Here is a 17,041-nt window from a genome sequence, read left to right on the forward strand (position 1 = left end):
GTCAACCAGATGCTTATGAGATGCCCACAAGCAAGATCTCAGTGCAACAGTATTCTCTTTGGTCGAATGTGCTGCAGAGAGCAGCCACAGCTGGCTTTTTGTGCATTGCTGCCTGCGTGGGCATGACACACAGCCAATGGCTGGCCAGGCGGCAAGGCACTGCCCCTCCAGCAGGGCCTCTGATTGGCCCATTTAGTTTTGACTTTCTGGAAGGGAATCCAGCTCAGTACTTCTGCTGGCTGGGTAATTTCCTTAATGGCTGGCAAGCACATGGGCTTCTGCCGCTGGCGGTGGTGGATGGGGCGAAGGTCCGCAACCACCACCCACCTGGAAAGGGTGAGCAGCCATTCTCCCCCCCCTGTGGTTTCCAGTAACTGGTATTCAGAAGCATACTGCCTCTCTGTGGTTTCAAAAGTTGAAATTCCAATAATTGCAATCATTTAATTCAAATGCTACAAATAAGGGGGGGGGGGACTATTGCAGCACATTTAATGTTTCAGATCATTTAAAGAAAGTGCTGTGTTTCCCAATAAAAAAATAAAATGTTTCCAGTTTTTAAAAAAGAGGTTTCAGTTTGTGGTTATCCATCACAATGGAGTACAGTGGTGCCTCGCAAGATGAAAAGAATCCGTTCCGCGATTCTCTTCATCTAGCGGTTTTTCTGTCTTGTGAAGCAAGCCCATTGACGGCTTAGCGGATTAGCGCTATTAGCGGTTTAGCGGCTTTTGCAGCCACCGTCAGACCTGCTGGAGGTGGTGGCGGGCTGGGCCTTGGAGTTCCCAAACCTACTGGTTTTGGGAGACTTCAACGTCCATGCCGATGCCACTCCCTCCTCACAGGCTCTGGACCTAGTGACTTCCATGGCAACACTAGGGCTCTCCCAGGTTGTTCTGGGCCCCACTCATCAAGCAGGCCACACGTTGGATCTGATCTTTGGGGCTGGCATAGATGTGATCATGCTCCCTGCTGTGGAAGTGCCATGATCTGATCACTACGCTCTGAAAGCCAAGATAGACTTCCCGCTCCTCCCCAGCTCGGGTGGCGAACCCATTTGGGCTCGTCCGCGAAAACTGATGGATCCTGATAGATTGCGACAAGCCTTGCGGAACCCTGCTTCTCCTGGCGACTCATTAGATGATCTTGTTGAGGACTGGAATAACCGGCTCTTGGCAGCCATTGATGAGATCGCGCCTAAGCGCCCTCTGCGACCCCGTCGAAACCGGGCCCCTTGGTTTACTGAGGAGCTCCGGAAAATGAAGCGGGATCTCAGACGGCTAGAGCGATTATGGCGACGGACTCGTGACGGATCCTCAAGAACATCTTATAGGACGCTTATGAAAGCCTATGAGATGGCTATGAAAGCTGCTAAGAAATCTTACTTTGCAGCTTCCATTGCATCCGCTAGCTCTCACCCGGCACAACTTTTTAAAATAATTAGGTCAATAACGTCCTTAGGAGGACAACCAAATTTAAGCACAAATTCGACCCACAGCTGTGAGGCATTTGCGAGTTTTTTTTGCGGAGAAAGTCCTGTTGCTCCGCCGTGACCTCCCTGCCAATTTAGATACAGTGACTGAACTGGAGGCCCCTCGACTGACTTCAGGTCCAGTGTTGGACCATTTCGATCGAATACTCCCTACTGATGTGGATAGATTCCTCCAAGTTGGTAGGCCCACCACCTGCCTCCTTGATCCGTGCCCGTCTTGGCTGATTAGGGAGTGTCCAGATGTTGTGCGGACCCCCCTGGTTGAAATTATCAATTTGTCCCTTGACACGGGGACATTCCCAGGGGAATTGAAGGAAGCAGTGGTGTGTCCACTCTTAAAAAAAACTTCATTAGATCCCTTAGACCTATCCAATTACCGCCCAGTTTCAAATCTTCCATACCTGGGTAAGGTAATTGAGAGAGCGGTTGCTGAACAGCTTGGTAGGTTTCTGGAGGAAATATCGGCATTAGATCCATTTCAGTCCGGTTTCCGTCCTGGTTTTGGGACGGAGACGGCTCTGGCTGCCCTAACAGATGATCTCCGTAGACAACTGGATCGAGGCGGGTCAGGACTGCTGATCCTTTTAGATTTGTCAGCAGCCTTTGACATGGTCGATCATGATCTTCTGGACCACCGCCTTGCAGATGTAGAGATACAGGGCATAGCCTGTAACTGGTTGTGCTCTTTTATCTCTGGTCGGGGACAGAGGGTGGCATTAGGGAGGGAAATGTCGTTGCGCCACTCCTTGGTGTGTGGAGTGCCGCAGGGCACAATTCTCTCCCCGATGCTTTTTAACATCTTTATGCGCCCCCTTGCCCAGATTATCCGGAGCTATGGGCTGGGCTGTCACCAATATGCTGATGACACTCAGCTCTATCTGCTGATGGATGGCCACACTGACTCGGCCCCGAACACACTGACCAGATGCTTGGAAGCTGTGGCTGGATGGTTTCGTGGGAGCCGATTGAAACTAAATCCTTCGAAGACAGAGGTCCTATGGCTAGGTCGGGATGGCATGGGGATGAGGGACCAACTCCCTTCTCTTGCGGGGGCCCAATTAGTGCCATTGCCTTCCGTTAAGAGTTTGGGTGTAATCCTTGATGCCTCCCTTTCCATGGAGGCGCAAGTTACAGCAACAGCCAAGGCAACATTTTTCCACCTTCGCCGCATCAAGCAGTTGGTCCCTTACCTTTCCCGCCCCGACCTGGCCACAGTGATCCATGCGACGGTCATCTCCAGGCTTGACTACTGTAATTTGCTCTATGCGGGGCTGCCCTTGAAGCTGTCCCAGAAACTCCAGCGGGTACAGAATGCTGCAGCGAGGCTCCTGACGGGGTCTCTGCCATGGGAGCATATTCACCCAGTGCTTTTCAAGCTGCACTGGCTCCCGGTGGAGTACAGGGTCAGATTTAAGGTGCTGCTTTTGACCTTTAAAGCCCTTCACGGCCTAGGACCCTCGTACCTACGGGACCGCCTCTCCTGGTATGCCCCACGGAGAGCCTCAAGGTCCATAAATAATAACACCCTAGTGGTCCCAGGCCCTAAAGAAGTTAGATTGGCTTCAACCAGAGCCAGGGCCTTTTCAACTCTGGCTCCGGCCTGGTGGAACGCTCTGCCTCATGAGACCAGGGCCCTGCAGGATCTGATTTCTTTCCGCAGGGCCTGTAAGACAGAGTTGTTCCGCCTGGCCTTTGGCTTGGAGCCAATTTGATTCCCTCCCTCTCTCTCTCTCTTTTTTCCCCTCCTCTTTCTTTCTTTTCCTTCTCCTGCGATGAGGCTACATTTTAATATTTTAATGTTCCATTATTTTAATGTTGTATTTTATTTTTGTTTTTAAGTTGTAATCATTCATCTTGTTTTTATTATTGCTTGTAAGCCGCTCTGAGCCCGGCCTTGGCTGGGGAGGGCGGGGTATAAATTATTATTATTATTATTATTATTATTATTATTATTATTATTATTATTATTTTAGCGGCTTAGCGGATAAGCAGCTTAGCGGCTTAGAAAAAGGGGGGAAGGGGGGGAAAACCGCAGGAACTCGCAAGACATTTTCGTCTTGCGAAGCAAGCCCATAGGAAATTCATTTTGCAAAGCACCTCCAAAACGGAAAACTCTTTCGTCTAGCGAGTTTTCTGTCTTGCGAGGCATTCGTCTTGCGGGGCACCACTGTACTCAATTCCAAGCCACAGCATTGCTCATTTAAATATCTGCCAGGTCATAGCAGAGGAAACCTTTCCTTAGCTTTTCCTGCATAGGACCCATTTAAACGAGTGAGAGTATTGCAACATCATGTTTTTGCACATGTTGCATTCATTTCAGCAGACACATGAAAAAGTATGCTCTCTTTGGTGATGTTATAGGCCTAAGGCATACTTTAGTTCTTGCACATGGCATCCACAAATTTAATCACAAAAGATGGGATTAAAGCTGCAGCCAGTGTATCCCCTCCTCTCTTTGTTGCCAAGGGTCACACCCTCACAACCCGCTCACACCTCCTGCTGTAACTAATTTCATGTTCACAGTCTTAATCCATTTTAAAGGTATAACTACCATATCCATACAAGGACATGGAAACTCAATTTTCAAGAGATTATATTTTCAATCCCTAGCCTCATATTCCAGTGATCTTTTTGCTGCTCCAACTGCATATGCTCACTCAAATGGAATAATGATGTGGAACGTCTATTAAATTATGTTTTAAAAATCTGCTCTTTGTTTTCAAATTACCATAATTTGTCATTATGTCTAAACTGGAACAAATTGTAGTTAATTTTAAATATGGCTGAAACCATGGTTTACAATCAAAGATCGTTCAGATCAATCATAGTTAAAACTAATTGCAATTCCCAGTTTGGACATAATGACAAACTTGGTTAGCAAAAATCAGGAAAAAATATGCTTTCAAACTCTTCCTTATATTTGCACTAAAGCAGGGGAAGCAAGAGTAGGCCCATGTCTCTAACACAAAACTATGACTTAGTATTATGTCTAAACCAGCTCATAGTGAATTACCATCTCAATATTAGCCACCAGCAAACTACAGATGTGAGTAGGGTGCCTTGTACTGGGTATACATTCAAATGGTGGGTTGATTAGACCCTAAAGCATTCATTAATTTAATTTACTCACACAGGTTCAACCGGCAAAGGTTCCTCTTTCTCATATTCAAGCAATTTTACGTTTGGTTTGACAAGAACACTTCGCACTGTAACATATGTATAAATTGTAACATTTATACAAGTGAAGGGAGTAACAATATTATAAATTAGGAAACATTACTTTAAAGAATGTGACCTCATTTTTTTATTATTTCCTACTAACCAAATCAACAGGACTGTTACATTTTTTAATGTGTTCCCTCAGGTACTACGGGAAAACAGCTTATGCATTTTATATTAGCACATTTGTTAAGTAAACAGAGATTTGGTTTTAAAAAAAACAACAACATATTGACATGTGTCAAGTATGGGTGCAGATGTTGGTTTCTGTGTGTTGCCACTGTGCAGTGCTCTTGGAATAACAAGACTCAGTTTTGCATTCCAGAGACATTCCAGACTGTTAGAAGTCTCACGGAAGACAGGAGACAGATGTGATGTTACTGGTTTCCTGTTCCTTTGTTGTTCAGTTGCTCTCTGCTCTCACAGAGAGGGGATGTTTCTTTTCTGTCTGCGTAGCGAGAAATAAAACTCTTTAGCTATGTATCTCATACTATCTCGTCCTTCCCTGTGCTGGATACTCTGCGTAATGGGGAACGTGCTTGGAGCCTTATCAAAGTCTCAGGTCGTTAATCATCGTTGGAGGAATAGACCGGAGGAGTCGCTTGGTCGAACGCAAGTCCGACAGCAGTGTGGAGACTATGAAATCGCAAGCTCAAGTCTTGCCTTAACTATGAACTCACTTGTATCCTGTTCCCAATAGGGGTCATCCAAATACCCCTGGAAAACCCACAAGCAGGTAAACCACCATCTCTTAGCCTCAGCCCCCACCTACAATATAGGGATGGTGATAATAATGGCAGTGATGTAGTACAGGTAACTCGCACCTTAGAATCACTAAGTCATAGAATCGTACAGTTGGAAAGGACCATGAGGATCATCTAGTCCAACCCCTCCAATGTAGGAATCTTTTGCCCAATGTGGGGCTCAAACCCATGACCCTGAGATGAAGAGTCTCATGCTCTACCAACTGAGCTATCTTACGTGATCACAGCTTTGCGCAGGTAGGAGTGGTGGGGAATAAATAAATGAAGAGTGGAAGTAACCCACCCTCCATTTATTTATTCTCAAACCAACTCATGCAGAGCTGCGGTCAAAGCCTTCCCCGGCTTTGGGAAGGGGTGAGTGAGTGCTGTGGGATGCTGTCGGAGCACTAATTCTTCCTTGCTAAAGCTGGGTAAGGCAGGCACCAGGCTTTGGGAAGGAAGTGTGAGGGCTCTGGCAGTGCCCTAGAGTTCTCATGGCTTCTCCCCAGAGCCTGGCACCCTGCTTACCAGGGTTGGTGAACTGAGTGGGGACATGGCTCTAGAACACTGCCAGAACCCTCATACCTCCTTCCCAAAGCCAGGTAAGCAGCCCGGGGGGTGCTTCCTGACTTTACACATTTTTGTGTGGATCCCCAGAAACAAACACTTGCTTAAGATGCAAGTTATTTAGAATGCTGGACTATGAACTTCCCTGGGTGGCCATGGACTGACTATCTCTCAGACTAAAATACTTCTCAGGATCATTGTAAGATGGGAATGAGAACTATGTGCGCTGCCTTGGGGTCATTGAAGGGAAGGCAGGATATAAAAGTAAATAAATAAATAAATGACTACAGTTGTTGACAGCACTACAGTGATACCTCCGGTTGCAGACAGGATCCATTCCGGAGCTCCGGTCGGATCCCGAGGTTTCTGCAATCGGAAGGACCGCTTCTGTGCATGCATGTGCGGTGGCAGACCGCTTCTGCACATGTGCGCGGTGCAGTAGAGTGCTTCTGAGCATGCGCGTGCAACGAAACACTTCCAGGTTTGCCGCTTTCGCAACCCAAAGTTTATGTTACCCGACGGTAACGTAAGCAGAGGTGCTACTGTACTGAGGTGATGTATGTGATGTGCTATGCAAATACCAACAATTATTAAGAACAAAAATAAAAGCATGCTTTGAAGAAAATTAGAATGCAGAAAACGTGATAAAGACAAAAATTAATGTAGTTTTTGGTACCTCTTTTGTCAAGATTTTATGTAGCTGAAACTATTATTGTTTGATTTACATTACTGCTCTTCTAAAATAAAATACCAGCTATAAAATATGTTTTATGTTCTACAAAAGCATTTGTAGGTATTATATGGGGAAAACAACTTGCTAAGGGATGTTTTGCAGTATCAACATAAACATAAGGTGGAATATAACTTGTATAGACATGAGACAATATTGCTAGTGGAACTCACCCATGTATCTCTTCATGCTCATTTCATAATCATTTGTTATCTCAGCTAAGAGCTCTTCCACCAATTTCATTCTGCCCTTGCCTTCCATTAGATTATTAGGTACCAAAGTGAGCATGGACTCTAACCACTCTTGCTGAATAGGCACCACTGGATTACTTTCAACACAATTCTTCAAAAAGAGATAGTTGTTCTGAAATGACATGACAATGACAATGAAATGATCATGAACACAATTTGGTTGACACGACCAGATCAGTTATTAAGAAAATTAGGCAACTTTCTTTCAGTTAAATGCAAAAAAGTATTAGCAAAAAAGTAAAAAAGTAAACGTTGCTGGACTATATAATCTAACACCTAGAATACAAACAGCATAAATTATATTGGTTTAGCTCAGCACACAGTGCATGAGTAAAGAATAGCAGAGAGGGGAAAAGCAGCTCACTTGTTCACATGGTCCCAGTAAACCATAGTTTGGCTTACTGTGACCTGCAAACCAGGCCTATGTTACTTCTCCATATAGAGATCGGCAAATAGATATTGGACATATTTACATAATTTCTAATTCCTTATGTACACACTCTTTAGAAAGTGTTTTACTATCAGAATCTTGCAACAAGTTAAAAAAACAACACTTACTCTTATTTGTTTCTGCTCACTGTTCATCTGTGAGGGAAATGCAACAAAATATGTTATATAAATTAAGAAATAATCACAAAATAGAACAAGAAATCATTTGTTTGCAGTGGCACCCAGTGGGGGTAGGCATGTTTTTACTGATAACTGCTGGGGGAGGTCATTTCATTCAGCACCATGCTACTGAGCACTTCTTGGCTGGTTGGTAGATGCAATACACATAAGAGCTGCTGATGTCAATAGGGGCTGAGAATCATCAGCAACTGCAAGCTTCTCTGGCGCTGACTGAAACACCATTTGCCTCCAATACACCCTATTGATGGCTATGCATGAGTTTTTAAAAGCTAAATGTTATTCTTGAAACACATATGCCCGTGAACACGTTTGATAATTAAAATATTCATAATAACCAAAGTATATGCATGGGTTTTTCTAGGATTTTGCTTTATATAAACTTTTGTACCAGTTCAAGGCACAACTTCCTACTAAGGCAGGAAACAATAAAGAACGCTGATCTCTCACTCAAGGCAGGAAAACTACTTTCCTATTAAACACTTCCTTGCCTCTAAGCTCCCTGTTTCACACTGTATCTTAAGTTTACAATAGTGTAGCTCATTCAACTAGTACAGCTCTGCAAACAGATGGGGCAGAATTCAACATGCATGCATGAAATGAGGTCTGATCATGCAACGAGACTTTGCCCCTTTTCCTCCCCATGCCTCCCTTGAAACCTGTTTGGTGGGTTGCCCAAAGCATCCAAAGCAGATTTAGGGGGTTCACAGGGCATATAGGGAGCAGAGGGTGGGGGAGCCCTGTTGTGTGAGTGGACCTCATTCCACGAACACAACTTAATTGAATCGTACCCAGGGATCCAAATAAATTTACTAGGGTGAGAAAAATGGAAAGGGCAAGGGAAGCAAATTTGCAGAGATCTATCCTAAAAGAGGGGGCCAGTTAGGGTCCTGAAATTACTACAAATCTCACCTGTAGTAACTTTGTTACATATTATTATGAGAAAGCGAAGGGAAGCATTTAGGATCAAAACCATCTCTATCAATCAAATGCAATTCCATAAACTGGACACTAGTCCACTTGCACAACGGACACAAACACAATACAGTGGTACCTCTAGATGCGAACAGAATCCATTCCAGAGCCCCGTTCGCATCGAGAAGCAAATGTAACCAGTGATGGCACATCTGTGAACGCGCGCGTCACTTTTCACCACTTCTGCACATGCGGGTGATGTCATTTTGAGCGTCTGCACATGCGCAAGTGGCGAAACCCGGAAGTAACGCACCCCGTTACTTCCGGGTTGCAGCGGAGCGCAACTCGAATGCGTTCATCCCGAAGCACATTCAACCCGAGGTATGGCTGTACTCAGAGGCCAGGAATACCTACCAAAAAGTGCAATACACACAGAGACAACTAGTACTGAGTATAGATGCATAATCCTTTATCAAAACACAGCATTAGCAGTGAGGGCATTAGCAAATGGTACTGTTTTTGCAAGTATGAATCCATGATATTTTTGCTTGAGTCTCTAGATCCCTCTTTGGCTTAAGGAGAATCTTCCGCTAAATTTTCTGGAGGTGACAGGAATTTTGAACTTAAACATGGACGCAGCTTGGATTTTTGTGGGGGGGGGCAGCAGCCAGGATTTTTTTTTGGGGGGGAGGACACCCACCTGTCATCATCCTCTGTCTGGCTCCGTTTAGCAGATTCGGAATGAAATGTCACAACAACAATTGTTTTAAATTACTTCCTTTTGATCACAAGTGCTCAGAAAAATCTGTCAAAATCTTTCTACAGTTTCTACTTTTAGTTAAATATTTTTATTTATTTACTTGATTTAAGGGAGGCATCTGCCCCCAGCTATGCCCATGAACATACAGTGGTGCCCCGCAAGACGAACGCCTCGCTAGACGAAAACCCACTAGACGAAAGGGTTTTCCGTTTTGGAGGCGCTTCCCAAAACGAATTTCCTTATGGGCTTGCTTCGCAAGACAAAAATGTCTTGCGAGTTCCTGCGGGTTTTTCCCCTCCCCCCCTTTTTCTAAGCAGCTAAGCTGCTTATCAGCTGATCCGCTAAGCTCATAAGCCGCTAAAAGCCGCTAAACCGCTAATAGCGCTAATCCGCTAAGCTGTCAATGGGCTTGCTTTGCAAGACGAAAAAACCGCTATACGAAGAGACTCACAGAACGGATTAATTTCGTCTTGCGAGGCACCACTGTAATCTAATTACTCTGAACAGTGGCTGAGGCAATGTGTGCTTTGCGTATAACTCTGCCCTCCTCCCAAAGATGCAACATGAGCTTAGGTCTTAGATATACCAAAAATCTTTGTGGATTATGTGTTTGATGAAACTTTACTACAGAATTCAGGTTCCATGCAGGTGCATGGGAACAACCAGGTAACATGCATTAGCATGCTACTAACTCACAGTAAATCATGATAAACCAGAAAATCTGGCTGGTTATTATGAGAGAAAACAGCTTTTAGAACCAACTCCTTGGCAAGGTTCTTAATGCAGGCCTGCAATAGGGATTTTCCAAGACAAAGGAAGGGGCGAGGCTGGGTTGAGTTCAAGAGGACAGTAAGTCATTAATGCACTGTGCCTGCCCACCACACATATTGTATTGCAATAATCTAACAACAACAGAACCCAAAGAAATTATTCAATAAATGAGAAACGTACAGTTAAAGGCAATTGTGGAATAGGAGATGGGGCTTCTCTTCTAACAAATTCATCTGTGGCGTCTTCATACTCTCTTTGGGTCTCTTTAACTCTGAAGTAAAATTTTCAGTTAAATCTGAAAACTGTAAACAATGATTCGAACAGAAATACAAGATACAGCAAAAGAAATGGTCCCTTAGTCTTTTGTCTGTCCCCTTCCACAATTATTCCATCAGCATATAGGCACTCAGCAATAATCAAACGAAATTATGTAAAGGTGGGCCAGGTTAGATAGTAATTCATTATGTTGTCCATATTTTCTCTGTGTATCTTTGTAGAACTTACTTTCAGGTAAGATCCTAATCCAATAAAGTTAATGATTCATACAACAATCAGACAACAGAAGGCAATAGCCCAGTATTCTAAATTCCCTGGAGTGCCTCTGGTGTCTGTTTACTACCCTAAATTGAAACGTTTGAAACATACATTTGACTGTAACAAAATGTATGTGTATTGATGTACATCATTTTGGTAGTGAGCCTGCTACGGAAGTATACTCACCAGGCTTGTAACACACATGTATCCATCTTCCCCAGGACCAGGAAAATCTTTATTTACTGGAGTAGAATCTGAATTTACACAATGCTGATTGGCTAAATCTTGTGTCCCATAGTACAGTAGGCCACTACTTTAAACAGCTTGATTACTATATTTTTATTAATGTTATTTTAAAAAGAAATAACCTATTATATCTGCAGTGGGCTGTGGCTAATTAAACAACCTATGACCTTTTAAACTGGGAGGGGGGTATTGTTAATATATTATGTATTTTTGAGGTTTTTATACTGTAAACTGCCCTGTGATCCTTGGATGAAGGGTGGTATACTTACTTACTAAATAACAAACAAACAAATCACCAGAATAAGAAATATCAAACTACGAAGTAGTAAAATGATACTTGTTTTCCCTGAGATTTGGGGGAGGTGTGCATTCCTGAAGGACACTCCATAAAGCTGACACCACTACTAAAAATGCCATGCTTCTATTGTATAACAACTGCACTTCAGTTATTGGTAGCACATGAAGGTATTCAGATGTTGAACCAAATGCATGAGGAACGCATGCCTGGGGAAGGTGCTACAGATATGCTCAACTGGCTTGAAGGCAATACCAAGCTGTAACACTCCAGCTTACACATCTGCTATCACCTCTCAATCTACTCTACCTCCTGAGCAGAAATTCCAAGAGCTGCTGGTGAATTTTCAATCTTGGAAGAGACAGCTACCAAGTAACTCCCCAGTCACTGATTTCAAAATATCAGTTTAAGAAGCTTTACTGAGGTTGATGGAGAAATAAGGAACAAGGGGGAAGTTAACAAATAATAAAACTAAACAAAGGGTCTATTCTCTAAATAACCTACACTAGAAAGTTTTAAATTAGAATCTTTATATTGTAAAGAACAAAGATCACTCTTGATGTTCAACAGACAACAAATTTTCACAAGTCCTAATCTTATATGGAATCAGGGGGAGGTTTTTTTTCAGGGCAAGGTGGATCATCTAATCCATGGGTAGGCAAACTAAGGCCCAGGGGCAGGATCTGGCCCAATCACCTAAATCCGGCCTGCAGATAGTCTGGGAATCAGCGTGCTTTTACATGAATAGAATGTGTTCTTTTATTTAAAATGCATCTCTGGGTTATTTGTGGGGCATAGGTACTCGTTCATTCCCCCCCCCCAATATCATCTGACCCCCAAGGTCTGAGGGACAGTAGACTGGCCCCCTGCTGAAAACGTTTGCTGACCCCATCAGATATGGCAATTATGGCTTGGCACAGCATGCAGAGTGAATTACAGTAGTCCAATCTGAAGGTGATCTAGGCACAAATGATTTGAAGACACCATACTAGCATTATGAAGTGTGGGTTGATAACCGTTGTACCGGTAACAAGGTGAAGCTGCTCCAAGCAGCATAACTGGCTGGTTGGTAACGCTGCCAACTGATCAGGAAATAAAAATTGTCCTGGTCTGTTCTTTTGCTTTTATCATTAAATAAAGTTGCTTGCTTTATTTACATGTTATTGTGTTTGATAGTATAGTTATCACAATATCTTTTTTGTGATTATTGCGAGCCGCTTTGAGCACAACATTTGTTGTTGGAAAAGCGGGATAGAAATATTAAATTGAATCATGATGTACAAAAATCAGCAAGTAAAGCTTTTCACAATGTGGATATACACATTTTCAACTGCCAATGTCTGCATAGCTAGCAGCAGTTAGAAGCCCAGCACCAGTGGCTGGTTGAAATGTCAGTATCCTCCTGGCAGCAGTAGTTCAAGGCATGGATGGGAGCCATCCTCATCGCATAGAACTTTCCACTTGATAAAAGATACAGTGAGTGATGTGAGAACTCTTGTCCTTTCATAATAGCTCTGTTCAGGCACTATACCCATGTGTAAAAACCAACACACAAGAGGGGAACAGGGTCACAAGCAGTAGCACCCCCCCTGCACTGATAAACTCCTCCCCTTGATGTCCATGTATACAGCACAAACTTTTGCATGAAAGGGGCTTTCACACTTACAACTCTATGCGCTAAGGCCATCTCTCTGCAGATACCCACGCTGTATAATCTGATGCTGAGGAAGGGACTGCTTGTCACTGGAGGTGAGTGAGGGGATACTCAGTATGGCCCTGCTTACGTCTTAGACTGAGAACACCAATAATACATAAGAAATAATACATAAGAAAAAGAGACAGGAATATTACATGATCTGATTAAGCATCTTCTGCTGTTCCTTGACTCTTCGGTATCGCATTAGTTTTTTTTGTTTTTCTGTCAAACCCTGGGATGTGGAGGGCAAAGCTATAGGTGGCAGCTGAACATTCCACGCGTCGTCGTCGTCATCATCAGGGGAGCGTGAAGATTTTCCTGGAGCTGACATCTAAAATAACAAGGAAATAATGCTCATATGATTAAACTGCACTTGTATTTGAGCATCCAATTATGATGATGGTTCTAAGAGCACTTACAGTTTATGTACCTGCTCCTCTGCACCTCTGGAATGCAACTGTATCCAGAACTGCCAACCTCCCCAACTCCTGGACCTTGGAACTACCTACCCACAGGACCCTATATTTTCTGGATTCCACTTTAATTTATCCAGCACCCACTCCACACCCTGCATCCAAGCACTGGTCCAACAGCTGCACAGACTTACCTGATTCAATGGGTACAGAGATACAGGGCTGAGTATCATCAACATACTGATGACATCTCAGAGATCTCTAATGACCACTCCCGATGGCTTCATAGAAATGTTAAACAGCATTGGAGACAAAATAGAACCCCATGGTACTTCACAGCCCAAAAGACCCTAAGGGGTCAAGCAGGTATTACCAAATGTCACTTTGTGTTAGTGACCCTGTAGTAGAGTACAGCACTCTTGTGTCACAGCTCCCTACTCACAGATACCATGGCTGATGGTATCAAAAGCAGCTGAGAGATCGAGGGGAACCAACAGGAACGCTCTCTCCCTGTCTCTTTCCCAATAAAGATCATCTATCAGAGCAACCAAGGCTGATTCTTCTCCCAAACCAGGCCTGAACCCAGAATAGAATTGAGTTACATAAACTGTTTCCTGGAGTACCTGGAGATAGCGGCGTAGCTCGAGTGCCCAGGGTGGAGAATGTCCTGTTCCCTGGGGTGGGGCAAGCCGGGACAGGATGCACTACACGGAGCTTCCAAGGACTCTGTCTCCCCCCTCCCTCTCAGTTGTAGGGTGGCTGAGGGGGAGGCGGCAGGCAAACGCAAGCCCCCTACTGCCATTTCGAGCAGGGCAGAGCAGAGCCTACAGGCGCCCAAGCCACCACATCACTCCCAGGAGAGTTGCATGGCTCAGGTGTGCTTCAGGCCCCACAGTAAGTGCCGCCCCCCCACAGTGTGGGGCCCAGTGCCCTCCACCCCCTGCCCCCCCAGCTACACCTCTGCCTGGAGATGCACTGCCACCACCCACTTGACCACTTTTCCTAAGAAGGGGATATTTGCAACCAGGAAGTTGTTGTTGCAAACCTCCAGGTCTAATCTGGGTTTTTAAAGCAGTAGTTGCACCACTGCCTCCTTCAGAGTGGCAGGCACCAACTTCTTCTGCAGCAATGCATTCATCACACATCAGACCCATTCCGGCAACCTCTTCTGGCTTGTTCACCCAAGTCACATAGGAAAAGGGACCAGAGAGCACATGATACTCCATACCACTGTGTGTTTTGTCCACATGCTCAGAATCCAAAAGCTGAAACTGAGCCTATAAAACTAGACCAGCCAGCGAATTGTACACCTTCCCTGGACTTGTTATATTTACTCTAGAGTCCGTCTCAGCACAGAGGTAAGCAATTTTATCCTCAAAATGCCTTGCATACTTGTCTGCAAGTGATCCAGTCTGCCATTGACTGGGGCTAATGACAAGAGCCCTTCACTTTTCAGAACAGCTCTGCTAGATGGCAGTGTGATTTTCTGTTCAACAGTGCTTACTCCCAGTTAAGCATGCATAATAAGGCACTGTGCATTTAGGACTGAAATCTTGTGCCAACTAATGTAATATGAGGGAGCTGAGCTTGATGTGGATAGAACTGTCCTTTCCCAAAGGCTTGTTTACAAGCCCAATTTTATATGTATTTATTTGCAAGTAAATTCATCTGTATTCAATGTGGCTTACTCTGAAGTAAGCATGCACAGGATTGCAGGTTTAGTGGAACTTACTTCCAAGCAGAAACCATGCATATGATTGGGTAGTATCTTGTAGCTCACTGAAGGCCACAGGGTCAACCCCTGGTATATTTATGTAGGGTTTGGAAAGGCTTCCATCTGCAATCCTGGAGAACAAATCACTTTAAGCAGCACTAAGCTTGCCAGATGGACCAATGTAAGTCCAGTCACTTTTCAAGTCCTCTGCAGAAGCTGTGAAGACAGAAGAGTAGCTGCTATGGCGGGTGGGGTGGAGAAGGCAAAAGTGCCTCTGTCTAGCCCTGTCCGTGTAACTGTCTTGGTTTTAAAGGGGGAGATCCATCTGCACTGGGATTTTGTTCCAGAACCTCTTCTCAGTCAGTGCCATGGCACGTCTTGAATAGTTAGCACCAGCATCACCTTGTGTGCAGTGTTTTTCTCTTCCGCAGCATGTGTGGGGTTGCTGGAGGTAAAGGAATGTTGCTTTTGAGCAGCTCATCTCGTTTTATGAAACCCAGGAGGGTTTCATAAACCAGAAGGTTCTTGTTTCGTTCTGTTCTAGTTTTTATTATGTATTTATTTTGAATTTTTATCTTGTCTTTTTATGCTTTGAATTGCCCTGAGATGGACAGATGAAGGGCAGCATGCATATGTAAAACAAAACAAAACAAAACAACAACTTGCTGGTGGTGCCAAGGCTCGCCGTCCCCTGGCCCATAAAGAACTGCCGGTCTGACTTCCGGCCTTGCTCGCCTCCCGGCTGCTTACCTTTCTCAGCGCCGGAGCCCCGCAAGAAGGGCGAAAGTTTGGCGGGCGGCGGAGGGTCTGCTGCCCTTTTTGGGGGAGACAGGAACAGGCTTGAGCTGCAGCGACGCCGAGCTCCACACACGCTTCGCGGTTCGTCGCCGGCTGCAGCAGCAGCGCGTTGTCAACAACGCCTCGGTTGCTATGGCGACAGGAGGCCGGCCATTTCCCCCAGGCTCCTTCGCGAGCGGGCGCTGGAGTCCGGCTCTGAATAATGGAGTCCGCAGGGCGCAGCGAGAGAAGGCTCCCGACAGAGGGAGCCGGAGGCTGAGCGGAGCTGCCGGAGAAAGGGGCGCTGGAAGACGACGTGGTTTGCTGAAGCGAGCTGTTGACGCTCCCTTTATAATCATAATCACAATCGCAATTATGATAAAAGACAGGCATAGGCAAACTCGGCCCTCCAGATGTTTTGGGACTACAACTCCCATCATCCCTAGTTAACAGGACCAGTGGTCAGGGATGATGGGAATTGTAGTCTCAAAACATCTGGAGGGCCGAGTTTGCCTATGCCTGATAAAAGAGGTAGCTAGGCTCAGCCATGCTGCTTTGGCCCCAAAACCAATCCTTCCACTGCCCAAGTGCCTTCATTTACTTCATAGTGTATAGGAAATGCACCCTACAGGTGTTCAGATGTAGACTTGGGTATAGCTTCACGTGCTATCAAAGATGTGGGTTCAAATCAGAGGGAAGCCAAGTCTTCATAGGAACATAGCAAGGTGCCTTATACTATGAGCAGTGGCCATGTAGGGTTTCAGCCTTTCCCAAACCCTACCGGCAGATGCCAGGGTTTGAACCCAGGACTTTATGCATGCAAGTGTGCTTTGCCGCTGAACTACAGTTCCTTTCACGATCAGCTTGAATGGCACACACACAAGGTTTGCTGCCCTGGATCATGCTTTTTCATATTTTGTACAAGTACCTTATATAAAGGTTACAGAATCTGTTTGTCATAGGATTTAATAAAAAACACTGCTTCTACCATTGCCCAATGCCATATAACATTTCTGACATGCAGAACTCTGGTGGTTCGCTGCAATCTGTTTGAATGAACTGTTAGGCCTACATCCAAACTTTGCAGTAGAATCATACCCATGTCTCCTCAAATGTAGGAGCTAGGTGTGTAAATAGGATTGTAACCTCAATCGCTTCCAAGCTGGATTACTGTAATGCACTTTAGATGGTGCTGTCCTTGAAGACAGTCCACAGCTTTAACCACGGTGTGGCTGGAGTTTTTTTTCTGGGCTTAGCAGGAAATATCATATTGTGCTTTTGAATTGATGCTTTTGAA

The 17,041-nt window shown here is 44.8% G+C and overlaps 1 protein-coding gene across 1 annotated transcript in view; it reads right to left on the reverse strand.

The window, feature by feature from the left end:
* Window positions 1-16,144, reverse strand: part of DNAH12 (dynein axonemal heavy chain 12) — a 101,108-nt gene extending 84,964 nt beyond the window's left edge. Inside the window, exons 1-6 of the mRNA XM_083727093.1 lie at window positions 15,718-16,144; window positions 12,996-13,171; window positions 10,250-10,340; window positions 7,555-7,581; window positions 6,919-7,108; window positions 4,617-4,692 (exon numbers count right to left, since the gene is read on the reverse strand). Coding sequence (XP_083583219.1) covers window positions 4,617-4,692; window positions 6,919-7,108; window positions 7,555-7,581; window positions 10,250-10,340; window positions 12,996-13,171; window positions 15,718-16,137 — 980 coding nt within the window. The 5' untranslated portion in view covers window positions 16,138-16,144. The remainder of the gene's footprint in view (window positions 1-4,616; window positions 4,693-6,918; window positions 7,109-7,554; window positions 7,582-10,249; window positions 10,341-12,995; window positions 13,172-15,717) is intronic.
* Window positions 16,145-17,041: the final 897 nt, after the last annotated feature.

Source organism: Podarcis gaigeae, assembly GCF_964106915.1.
Source record: "Podarcis gaigeae genome assembly, chromosome: 2".
In the NCBI taxonomy this organism is placed as follows: Eukaryota; Metazoa; Chordata; class Lepidosauria; order Squamata; family Lacertidae; genus Podarcis; species Podarcis gaigeae.